Source organism: Musca domestica, unplaced genomic scaffold (assembly GCF_030504385.1).
Source record: "Musca domestica strain aabys unplaced genomic scaffold, Musca_domestica.polishedcontigs.V.1.1 3, whole genome shotgun sequence".
NCBI lineage: Eukaryota > Metazoa > Arthropoda > Insecta > Diptera > Muscidae > Musca > Musca domestica.
In genome coordinates this window covers 9,387,010-9,401,015 of record NW_026712299.1, presented here as the reverse complement: position 1 = coordinate 9,401,015, position 14,006 = coordinate 9,387,010, and the positions used below count along the sequence as shown (strand labels likewise).

Below are 14,006 nucleotides of genomic sequence, written 5' to 3'. Positions count from 1 at the left end.
TTTTTTTTTATGTTATAATTTGATAATAATTTTGAATTTTTGCTCTCTTCATAACACCAATAACCTAAACCAAAAACCATTTCTCTCTGCACTTTTGCCTCTCACTGTACACATTTCGTAAATACATACGCATGCATATACAATATTGTATCATCGCAATATATAACAACAACAAAAACAACAAAATTGAATTGCAAGATCTCTATATTCAAAAGACAACAGAGAATATTTGGCAGTTTCTAAGAGGCTGCTCAACGTTTTAGATCTGCCGGCTAACAAGTTCCGATTGTGAGTTAAAAAAAAAAAACAAATTAAAAAATGTGAAATAATAAATGTTTGTTTGATGGATAATTTGAAGCAAAAACAAAAAAACACAACAATTAATTGCAACAATGCATGACAAAGTCAATCAAACAAATTGAGCCAATAACATCGTGAATGGGGGTCCTAATACCAATATTTGTTTTATGACTTCAAGTGTGGCTGTCGGTCTGTTTGTCATCATTAGAATGTTCGTTCATCCATTAATAAAATCCAAAAAGAAAATGCCATATTGCCAGAGAATGCTTGCCAAATGAGGCTGCGTCTTAAAATTTTACACTAATCAACTTTGTAGGAAAATATATTATTTTTTAACCACTTATAAACAATTTTCAAAATCTGATTATATTAACATGCCATGGTTAGGCACTTGGAGAGAAATAGAGGACTAAAGGTTAAACACAAAATAACTAAAATTAACGGAATTAAAGGGAAAATATGACAATTATTTAAAAAAAAAAAACAAGTTAAAAAGCAGTATGTTCGGCCGGGCCAAACTTTGAATACCCTCCACCATTTGGAAAGAATTTGGAAATTTAAAAAAAAAAGTAGAATCCGTTAAAAATTCTATTACAATATTAAAAATACCGGGAATTACCGTTATTTTGGGATCTCTGCGAAGACATGGACGTGCATAGGCTATTTTCTGTCACCGAGTGTAGGTTACGAAAGGCAAATACGAAATTTCAAACAATTCCGGAAAATGATGTCGCCAAAATCATCAAAATACCGAATATAGGGAGGTACCGTTATATGGGGGCTATACGAGGACGTAGACCTACATACTCAGATCTCTGTTACAGGCTGTAATATCCGTTACGAAGTGCAAATACGAGTTTTGAAACAATTTCGGGGAATATTGCATCTGAAATCATCAAAATACCGAATATAGGGAAGTGACGTTACATGGGGGCTATACAAAGACCGGGACCTGTATACGCTGTTTTCTGTCACAGACCGTAGTACCCATTTCTAAGTTCCAATGCGAAACAATTATAGTAAATAAAGTCGCTGAAATCATCAAAATACCGAATATAGTGAGGTACCGATATATGGAGGCAATACGCAGACCTACACCATGCATAGGCAATTTTCTGTCACAGGCTATAGTACCTATTAGGAACGTCAAATACGAAATTTAAAACCATTCCTGTGAATATTCTACCTAAAATCGTCAAAATACGATATATAGGGAGGTACCGACATATGGGAGCTATACGAAGACCTGGTCCTGCAAAAACAATTTTCCGTCATAGACTGTAGTATGCACTAAGAACTTCAAATACAGAATTTGAAACAATTCCGGTGAATAATGTCGCTGAAATCATCAAAATACCGCTACCGTTATATGGGGCTATACGAAGACCGGGACCTGCATAATCAATTATCTGACACAAGCTGTAGTACACGTTACGAAGTGCAAATACGAACTTTGAAACAATTCCGGTAAATAATGTCGGTAAAATCATCAAAATACCGAATATAGGGAGGTACCAATATATGAATGGGGGGTATACACCACATAGTGGTAAGGGTATTATGTCTTTGTACATTTGTTTGTAACAGGCAGAAGGAAGCGAGATAAACCCATAGTTACTCTTAAGGATCTTCATAGAATCACTTTCTGAGTCGATTTATGCATGTCAGACCGTCCGTCCGTCTGTCCATGTATTCTCTTGAACAAAATGAAGGCCGCATTTATTATCCGATTGAGATGAAATTTTCCAAACAATATTTTGTTTGGCCCAAGGACGATCTCTATTAAAATTGGTGATAATCGGATCCGAATTAGATATACCTCGGGGTAATTGTGCACCAAATGCCCAATATAAGTCAAAATGACCTGGTAGTTTGGTACATTCGACCGAATTCAGTCTAGAAGCAAGTTCATCAAATTTGGAGAAAATCGGTTCAGATATAGCTATATCTCCCATACATTTCTTCAACCGATTTCGGGTTAGTTATGCACCAAATGACCAATATCTGTCCAAATGACCTGAATTTTGGCACATTCAACCGATTTCAGCTCAGAAGCAAGTACATCCGATATGGTGGTTAAGTCCATCACATTCGTAATATCCATTCGACAACAATGCTATTTGGTACCAGATATCTTATAGAGCCCGGAAATACCTTTGCTAAATTTTTATCGAGATCGGTTTAGATTTGGATATAGCATTCATATATATCTTTAACCGATTTCGGGTTAATTGTGCACTAAATGGCCAATATCTGCCCAAAAGTCTTGAATTTTAATACATCCAACCGAATTCAGTCTAGAAGCAGGTATGTAAAATTTGGAGAAGATTGGTTCAGATGCAAAAGACTTTTCAACAATTTTTCGAAAAACTTAGTAGAAATATCGATTTGGTGATCTGCTTGAGGGTTAAAATTAATTTTTTATATATTAATATAAATATTTGTATTTAAGATTTTATTCATTTAATTTTATTATTTTTTAGACTGAGGAACTAGTGTACTCATCGCCATGAGCAGAAACACAATATTTTTTCTGCTGGTGATATTTGCCATTTTAATGACAAATTTCAATACTGGCGCCCAAGCGAAACGTAGTAAAACCAAATCAAAAGATGGAATTTTTTCCTTCCACAACAAGAATCGCAGCAGTTCTTCGTCTTCCTCTCATCATGGCAGTTCTTCGTCTTCCTCGCATCACAGCAGTTCTTCGTCTTCTCCTCATCACGGAAGTTCTTCGACTTCCTCTCATCACGGCAGTTCTTCGTCTTCGTCATCCTCGTCAAAACATGAAAGTTACAAATCGCCCACTACAACGCATCATGACAAGTCCTCGCACGATGCTAAAGATAAAACTTCAACTAAAGAATCCTCCTCGGATCTCCATCATCACACCACCCATAAGCCACTGCTGCATTCGAAAGATACCAAGAATCATACATCATCTTGGGTTGGTTCTTCTTCTATAATTTCAAAACACAACGATAACCACAAATTATCGGAGCACAATAAATCCCACAAGGATGTGAACCATAATGGAATTTTGTCGAATAAACCCCACCATGGCTATAAACCTTCAGCCCCACCTTTGCCTAGTGATCTTAGTTCAATAACTAAGACGAAGAGTCATGTTTTAGATGCATCCCCTCAAAAACATAAGAACTCGACAATGGGCTGGCAAGTTGCTGTGGCCCATGGGAATACGGACAAATCAATGCCACTCAAACATGAATCCTCTGGAAATGTCAAGCATAATTCCACTATAGACCAGTTTTTGAAACACGAACAGACATATCTTCACCAAAATCCGGGTCACAACAAAATCCCTCACGAGAGCAAATCAAATCGCACATCTCACATGTTGTGGAGTACACCAACACATGCACAAGCAAAAGAACATCATTCTTATGAACCTTCAGCCCCTCCAATGGAACCATCAAAGTCCCATCCACCATATCCCAGTGGTGATCATGCAGCATCACATTACCAGCAATCTGGATCAACACATGGGTACTATCCTCAACAAGCACCAGCATCTCATCCCTTGGGGAGTGATGCGCAATATCATCAATCAGCGACGTTATTTGGAAACCATCCACAATATATTCCCAGCTCCATGCCTGGTATACCCTATAATCATCCACATCAAAATTTTCCAGTCCCAATTCCAATCGTGGTGCATCAACAGCCAAGGGAATCTTCATTCTCTGAAGGTAAGTGCCCGGCAAAAAACGTATTACTAAATGAGGGGTCTTATACGTACATTTTGGTATTGCAGAGACAATTTTCTGTCACAGGCTGTAGTACCCATTCTTAAGTGTCATTCTTAAGTGCCAATCACTTTGTGCAAACGACCATACTTATCACTTTGCGCAAACGACCATACTTATCACTTTGCGCAAACGACCATACTTATCACTTTGCGCAAACGACCATACTTTTTAAAACATCACTTTGTGCAAACGACCATACTTATCACTTTGCGCAAACGACCATACTTTTTTAAACATCACTTTGTGTAAACGACCATACTTTTTAAAACATCACTTTGTGTAAACGCCCACACTTTTTAAAACATCACTTTGTGCAAACGACCATACTTATCACTTTGCGCAAACGACCATACTTTCCAAAACATCACTTTGTGTAAACGACCATACTTTTTAAAACATCACTTTGTGCAAACGACCATACTTATCACTTTGCGCAAACGACCATACTTATCACTTTGCGCAAACGACCATACTTTTCAAAACATCACTTTGTGTAAACGACCATACTTTTTATACCCTCCACCTTGGAAAGGAGGGTATATTAACTTTGTCATTCCGTTTGTAACATCCCTAAATATTCGTTTTAGACCCCATAAAGTATATATATTCATAATCAGAATAAAATTCTAGGTCGATTTAACGATGTCCGTCTGTCTGTCTGTCCGTCTGTCTGTCTGTTGAAATAACGATACAGCCCACATTATTTGACGTAGAGCTCCAAAATTTAGCAGAGCTATTTGCATTGTGTCTAGGATGGTTGGTATTGAAAATGAGATATATCGGTCCACGTTCTGGTATATTCCCCATATAACGGTACCTTCCGATATTCGGTATTTTGATGATTTGTGCCACAGTTTTTCACGGATTTGTCTTGAAATTGGTATTTGTAGGTCATAGCGGGTCCCTGAGCGTGTGGCAAAACATTGCATGTATAGGTCCACGTTGTGGTATAGCCCCCATATAAAGGTACCTCCCGATATTTAGTATTTTAGTTTTTTTACCACATTTTTTCACGGATTTGTCTAAAAATTGGTATTTGTGGGTCATAATGGTTTCCAGCACCGGTGGCGGAACATTGCATGTATGGGTTCATAATTTGGTATAGTCCCCATATAACGGTACCTCCCGATATTCGGTATTTTGATGATTTATGCCACATTTTTCACGAATTTGTCTTAAAATTGGTATTTGTAGGTCATAGCGGGTCCCTGAGCGTGTGGCAAAACATTGCATGTATAGGTCCACGTTGTGGTATAGCCCCAATATAAAGGTACCTCCCGATATTTAGTATTTTAGTTTTTTTTCCACATTTTTTCTCGGATTTGTCTGAAAATCGGTATTTGTTGGTCATAATGGGTTCCAGCTCCGGTGGCGAAACATTGTAATTATAGGTCCACGTTTTGGTATAGCCCCCATATAACGGTACCTCCCGATATTCGGTAATTTGATGATTTTTGCCACATTTTTTCAGGGATTTCTTCGAAAATTGGTATTTGTTGGTCATAATTGGTTCCAGCTTCGGTGGCGAAACATTGCATGTATGGGTACATGATTTGGTATAGCCCCCATATAACGGTACCTCCCGATATTCGGTATTTTTATGGTTTTTGCCACATTTTTTCACTGATTTGTCTAAAAATTGGTATTTGTGGGTCATAATGGGTCCTAGTTCGTGTAGCGAAACATTGTAATTATAGGTCCACGTTTTGGTATAGCCCCCATATAACGGTACCTCCCCGTAATCGGCATTTTAATGGTTTTTGCCACATTTCTTCTAATGTTTCTTTTACCCTAAGGTGGAGGTTATTAAAAGTTTGGCCCGGCCGAACTTAATGTTTTTTTACTTGTTAAAACATAACTTTGTGTAAACGTTCATACTTATCACTTTGTGTAAACGACCATACTTTCCAAAACATCACTTTGTGTAAACGACCATACTTATCACTTTGTGCAAACGACCATACTTTCCAAGGCATCACTTTGTGCAAACGACCATACTTTTTAAAACATCACTTTGTGCAAACGACCATACTTTCCAAAACATCACTTTGTGTAAACGACCATACTTTTTTAATCAGAAAATATTCTTTTAAAAGTCAACGTTTGCTGTTATTCTGGGACCTCGGAAAATATTCTAAAAAAAAAAAGTTTGCTGGATTCCGGGTCCTCGGAAGATACTCTTTTAAACATCCACGTTTGCTGGTCTCTGGGTTCTTGAAAAATATTATTTAAAAAATCCACATTTGCTGGTCTTTGGGAGGGGGTGGAGGGAAGTGTATATAAGAGTAGCGTCTTCAATAAAAAACATGTATGAGTTCTTCTATGGGCAGATGGCATTATGAGGGTCTCCTACATTTTGGAAGAACTATTAAAGACCGTTTATGGGTGCATAAGTTCCTCATATATTTATGTGCAAACGACCATACTTATCACTTTGTGTAAACGACCATACTTTTTAAAACATCACTTTGTGCAAACGACCATACTTATCACTTTGTGTAAACGACCATACTTTCCAAAACATCACGACCATACCTATCACTTTGTGCAAACGACCATACTTTTTAAAACATCACTTTGTGTAAACGACCATACTTTCCAAAACATCGCATTGCGCAAGCGACCATACTTATCACTTTGTGCAAACGACCATACTTATCACTTTGTGCAAACGACCATATTTATCACTTTGTGAAAACGGCCATACTTTCCAAAACATCACTTTGTGTAAACGACCATACTTATCACTTTGCGGAAACGACCATACTTATCACTTTGCGCAAACGACCATCACTTTGTGTAAACGACCATACTTTTTAAAACATCACTTTGTGCAAACGACCATACTTTCCAAAACATCACTTTGGGCAAACGACCATACTTATCACTTTGCGGAAACGACCGTACTTATCACTTTGTGTAAACGACCATACTTTCAAAGACATCACTTTGTGTAAACGACCATACTTATCACTTTGCGGAAACGACAATACTTATCACTTTGCGGAAACGACCATACTTATCACTTTGCGCAAACGACCATACTTTTTTAAACATCACTTTGTGCAAGCGACCATACTTATCACTTTGCGCAAACGACCATACTTTCCAAATCATCACTTTGTGTAAACGACCATACTTTCCAAGACATCACTTTGTGTAAACGACCATACTTTTCAAAACATCACTTTGTGCAAACGACCATACTTATCACTTTGTGTAAACGACCATGCTTTTTAAAACATCACTTTGTGCAAACGACCATACTTATCACTTTGCGCAAACGACCATACTTTTCAAAACATCACTTTGTGCAAACGACCATACTTTTTAAAACATCACTTTGTGCATACTTATCACGAAATTCCGGTTAATAATATCGCAGAAATCATAAAAATACCGAGTAGAAGGTACCGATATAGGGGGTTATACGGAGACGTGGGCCTGCATAGGCAATTTTCTGTCACAGGCCGTAGTGCCCATTGTTAATGTCGCTGAAATCGCCAAAATACCGAATATAGGGAAGCACTGTTATATGCGGGCTATACGAAGGACTTGCACAGACAATTTTCTGTAATAGGCTGTAGTATCCATTACGAACTTTAAATACGAAATTTTAAACTATTCCGGTGAATAATGTAACCAAAATCATCTAAATACCGAATATAAGGAGGTACCGATATAGAGGGGGCTATGCGAAGACGTGGACCTGCATATGCAATTTTCTGCCACAGGCTATAGTAACCATTGTTAAGTGCCAATAATAAATTTGTAAACATTCCGATTAATAATGTTGCATATTCGTCAAAATACCGAACATGTGGAGGTACAGTTATATGGGAACCTGTTTAGGAACGTCAAATACGAAATATAAAAATACCGTCTAATACGGTCTAAAATGTATATATTTCGAGGTGTTACAAACGCAATGACAAACTTAATATATCCTTCATACTATGGTGGAGGGTATAACAAAAGACTCCTATATCTAATTTCAGAGTTCCAGCCCTATACCCTCATCACATACACATTTTAGTACTACTTCGTACTATTTGTACAAATATAGGATGCAATTCCGAGACCATTTCCATATATTAACCAGGAGTAACATCTGACCAAATTCCAGGATTTAAACTATATTCCTTCACTCAACACCAAATTTAGTACCGTTTAGTATTTTTCGTACAATTATAGTACTCAATTCCATAACTGCTTCTCTATCTTAACCACAGACACCAAAAGTGACATCTATATCAAATTAAAAGATTTAAGTTCTATTCCTTCATCCAATATCCAATTTAGTACCACTTAGTAATTTTCGTACAAGTATACCACCCATTTCCGTAACCACCTCCCTATCTTAACCAAAGACACCAACAGTGACATCTATATTAAATTTAAGGATTTAAGCTCTATACCTCGACACCTCGACACTTCTCCATCCTAAACACCAACCGTGATCCGAAATAAGTGCCATTTCGTACTTTTCGAACAATTATAGTACGCAATTCCAAAAACAACGACCAAGTCTCAATACCAGATACCAACAGAGATCTCAATATCAAATTAGAGAATTCACTCTATTCCTTCACCCAATATCAAATTAGGTACTATTTAGTACTTTTCGTATAATTTTAGTACGCATTTCCGAAACCACCTACATATGTCCAGGCTACACATGAATAGCTACCCAACACGAAATTTCAGATTTCATACACTATCTGTTCACACAATATCAAATTGTACCAAATATTGTACTATTCAGTACTGTTAGTGCACTTGTAGTACACATTTCTAAAATCACATCTCTATCACAAACGTACCACCAATACCAACATTTCAAACTACCAGCCTCTGCCGTTCACCCAAAAGCCAATTGTAGCAAATTTAGTACCATTTAGTACAGTTCTTACACTTAGTACACTTTTCTAAAACCACCTCCTTACATCAACCACATTTTCAAGACATTGATTCTTATCCGCACATAGGGTGATCCTAATACCAAATTTTAGACTTCCAACCCAATCCCTTATTCAAATAACAAATTTAGTACCATCTGGTACTTTTAAGTACTTATTTCCAAAACCACCTCCAAATCTCAACCCTATACACCAACTGTGATCGTAATGCAAAATTTTAGAATTCCAACTCAATCTCTTACCCAAATACCATATTTAGTACTTTTTAGTACATATTTCAAAACCTTAGTACATGTTTCACTTCTCATACTTCATTGCTATACCAAATGTCAAGATTTTAGCTGCAACCGTTATTAAAGTACCAAAAGGTACGAAATTTAGTGCTTTTTAGTACAATTCTAGTACGAATTTCCAAGATTCTAGCCTAGGCGTTGATGAAAAGGTCAGTAACTCAATTTTTACTCCGAAAATCCCCACCAAAAAAGAACGGAATAGAGAGGAACTCACTTAAACTTTTGTTTATTTGCAATGCAAAGTTTTCAATTTTAAAATAATTTTTTTTTTTCAGAATTTGCCAAAGAATTCGCATATGCGTTACGGAGACAACGGAACAGACAAAGGCAACATGGAACAACTACCGAAAATCCGGCCGTTGTTAAGGTGGTCAATGCAAATCAACAGGGAAATGTGCAGCAACCATTGCCGAATGTTAATCCGAACATTCAAATATATCCCAATGGCCAAGTTATTTGCCAGAAAATAAAAGTCAATGCTACCGATCCGAAAAATCCCATGAATATTGTTGAGATGGATAAGGAACAGTGTTATCCAGTTTATGCGGAAAATAATCCACCACAATATCCACAAAATTATCCGAATGGACAAATCGCTTGCCACAAAATAAGGGTAAATGAGACGGACCCTAAAAACAGATCTACGGTGATTGAAGTGGAAAAGGAGGAATGTTATCCAGTTTATCCGGAAAATTATCCACCACAATATCCCCAAAATTATCCGAATGAACAAATCGCTTGCCACAAAATAAGGGTAAATGAGACGGACCCTAAAAACAGCTCTAAAGTGATTGAAGTGGAAAGGGAACAATGTTATCCAGTTTATCCGGAAAATTATCCACCACAATATCCCCAAAATTATCCGAATGGACAAATCGCTTGCCACAAAATAAGGGTAAATGAGACGGACCCTAAAAACAGCTCTAAGGCGATTGAAGTGGAAAAGGAGGAATGTTATCCAGTTTATCCCCAAAATTATCCCAGTGCCCAAATCACCTGTCATAAAATAAAGGTGAATGAGACGGACCCGGACAATAGCTCCAAAACAATTGAAGTGGAAAGGGAACAGTGTTATCCATTTTATCCCCCACAATATCCTCAAACTTATCCAAATGGACAAATTGTCTGCAACAAAATAAAAGTCAATGAAACCGATCCGAACAACAGCACCCGGACCATTGAAGTTGAAAAAGAGCAATGTTATCCAGCTTATCCACCAAATGATGTCTCTCAGGGCTCGCAATCTGCAGGGAATCCAGGTCAAGTAATTTGTTACAAAACGAAAGTCTTTGAAGTGGATCCAAATAACAGCACCAATATCGTGGAAGTCATAAAGGATGTTTGCAGGAATCCATTGAATTTTGAAATGAATGCCGCCCTGGTTCAGCCAGAAACCTATAATCCTCCACCTCCTTCTCTAAATCAATATCCAAATCCAAATTACCTCTCAAATCACCAAATACCAAACAATAAATCCACTGATGGAGGTTTGAATTCCTCGTTTAATACTCAAGGAGCCATAGATCCTGTTGGCGGTTCAGGATCGTGTGCACAATTCAATATTAAATTATTCGCATCTCTTAGTTTTATAATGTTGTTGTATTTCACATAACACACCAATTTTGTATTAACATGTTTCGATTAAAATGTATTTTGAGATGTTTTCAATATTTTTTTTAGCTCATGGAAAAAATATCGAATAAAGGGTGGAACCGTCATAATGGGGGCTATACGAAGACGTGGACCTGCATAGACAATTTTATGTCATAGACTGTATAACCCATAATGAACTTCAAATACGAAATTTGAAACAACTCTGATCAATAATTTCGCAAAAATCGTCAAAATACCGAATATAGGGAGGCACCGATAAAGGGGGAGAGGGGGTCTATAAGAAGACCTAGACCTGCAAAGGCATTTTTCTGTCACAGGCTGTAGTACTCGTTTCGAAGTGCAAATACGAAATTTTGAAACCATTCCGGTAAATAATTTAGCTAATATATATAGGGAGGTACTGATATAGGGGGCTATACGAAGACGTGGACCTGTGTAGACAATTTTCTGTCACAGGGTGTAGTACCCATTACGAAGTGCCAATATGAAATTTGAAATCACTCCGGATAATAATGTCGCTGAAATCATGAAAATACCGAATATAGGGAGATAGCGTTATTTGGGGCTATGCTTGGACCTGGACCTGAATGGGTAATTTTTTGTAGTATATTGTAGCACTCGTTACGAAGTGTAAATACGAAATTTGAAACAATTCCGGTGAATAATGTAACCGAAATAATCAAAATACCGAATATACGGGGGCTATACGAAGACCTGGACCTGTGTAGACAATTTACCCATTACGAAGTGCCTATATGAAATTTGAAATCATTCCGCTTATTAATGTAGCTTAAATCATCAAAATACCGAATTTAGGGAGGTACAGCTGTATGGGGGCTATACCTAAACGTGGACCTATACAACCCATTTTCAATAACAAAAGTCCTGCACACATTTGAGTAAACTTTTATGAAGCTACTTCAATTTGTATTGGAAGCTAGAGTGATTTCCATTGGGTCCGACTATGCCCTACAACACTATTTATATTTAGGAGATAGTATTTAGTTGAAGTCGCATGATCTACTTCAACTAAATTCTATCAACATTTAGTTTTAAGGCAGTTATAATTTGGTTTCAGAGGAAACCAATATATGGGAGGCATATCCAATTCTGAATCGATTTTCACTAAATTTGACGGAGACATTTTTATCTTTTAAACAAAATAACATTGCTATAGAGTGCATGATATCACTTCAAGAAGGATTATATCAAAAAAATATATATATCGGGGCCGAGATTCGGCAAATGGAAACATAGGTTCCAAAATTCACTCAATTTGGGCTGATATCAGCCATTATTTGTATAATAAATCTGACATCAGATTGGGGATAATTATGGGAGCTTGGCAAAGGTATTTCCGAGCCCTATAAGATATTTGGTACCAAATATCATTGATGTCGCATGCATGTTACGTATGTGAGGGTCTTAAACAACAAATTGGATGAAACATATACAGTTTGAGATAAAAAAAAATGCAACAAAGTCAAACGGCCTAAATTTTACATTTTTTTTAATTTTATTGACTGAAAGCCAAAAATGTCGGAAATAGCATCAAATTTTAGAATAAGTTTAGATTTGTTTGAATTGGTCACGTGCCCTCCAGAATATTTTCGCGATAATATTCGGCATTTACTCTGATGCCACGGTCGATTAATACGATCGGAGAGCGACCATCGGCTGTTATGGTCGCCATCGCAATGGCCGGCGCTTGAGTTATGGTGGTTGGCCACCTCAGTGCACATTTTCAGCTGACCTCTTTGGCAAGAAAACACGATCATTTTGTTTGTTTACAAACTGCTCTGCTGCACAACGAATGTTTTCTCATCGGAGCAAACCAAATTCGGCAGTTCACCACTTTCGACCAAGCCAAGCAACTCTTTAGCTCTTTTGAGTCTATTTTCTTTCTGTCGCGGTGTAAGTTCTTCCACTTTTTGGAATTTTAATGGGTTTACCCCGAGCTGATTTTTTAATATTTGCCGAATGGAATATTGCGATATGTTGACTTCACGAGCCATTTTTCGGGCACTGCGACTCGGGTTTCGATCAAGTCGCTTCTTTACTTTTCGAACCATTTTTGCTGATGTTGCTGTTTTCTTAAATCCACTTCTTTGACGTTGGGCTACGCTTCCAGTATTACGGTAACGAGGGGTGGAAGGAGACACAAAAGATTTATTCACATTTAAATGCTGGAGTTCTCCAACAATAGCCACTTGTGGTTTTCCAGCCAAATATAAAAAAATCACACTATCACGCTTGAAATCACACCATCACCAAAAACTTTTTTTCTGGAAAATTCTCACCAAAATTCTTTTGTACGCTTGTAAACAATATAATGAGCTGTCCCTGGAATAATTTTAACACCTGTCGGACGAGTGGCTTAGAAATGACAGCAGCCTGAAATTGGTTGCAGTTTTTCATCTCACCCTGTATATTGGAGCTATATCCTAATCTGAACCGATCTCGACAAAATTTGACAGGGATATTTTCGAGCTGTATCTGATATCCGGTACCAAATATCATTCTTGTGCTATGCATATTACGCATATAAGGGACTTAAATCTCCAAATCGGATGAAACATATATATGGGAGCTGTAGCTATATCTCAACCGATTTTCTCCAAATTTGATTTCCTTGCTTCTAGACTGTATTCGGTCGGACGTACCAAAATACAGGTCATTTTGGATGTGCCAAAATTTAGGCCACTTAGACTGATATTGGCCATTTGATGCACAATTAACACGAAATCGGTTGAACATATATATGGGAGCTATATCCATATCTCAACTGATCTTTATAAAATTTTTCAGAGGTATTTCTGGGCTGTATTTGATTTCTGGTACCAAATATCATTGTTGTCGAATGCATATTACGAATGTGAGGGACTGAAACACCAAATCGGATGAAGCGTATATATGGGCGCTATAGATATATCTGAACCGATTTTTATGTACTTACTTCTAGACTCAATTCGGTTGGATGTGCCAAAATTCAGGTCATTTGGACTAATATTGGCCATTTCGTGCACAATTAACCCGAAATCGGTTGAAGATATATGGGACCTATATCTAAATCTGATCCGATTATCAACAATTTCCATAGGGTTCGTCCT

General features: G+C 37.3%; 1 protein-coding gene across 1 annotated transcript; it reads left to right on the top strand.

Annotated features, from left to right (window-relative positions):
* The first annotated feature begins 216 nt into the window (after positions 1-216).
* On the top strand, positions 217-10,945 carry LOC101888803 (uncharacterized). Its single transcript, XM_005176207.4, has 3 exons — positions 217-288; positions 2,784-4,010; positions 9,558-10,945. The coding sequence occupies exons 2-3, from the start codon at positions 2,810-2,812 to the stop codon at positions 10,892-10,894; spliced, it is 2,538 nt and encodes an 845-aa protein (XP_005176264.2). The 5' UTR covers positions 217-288; positions 2,784-2,809; the 3' UTR covers positions 10,895-10,945.
* The last annotated feature ends 3,061 nt before the right edge of the window (positions 10,946-14,006 follow it).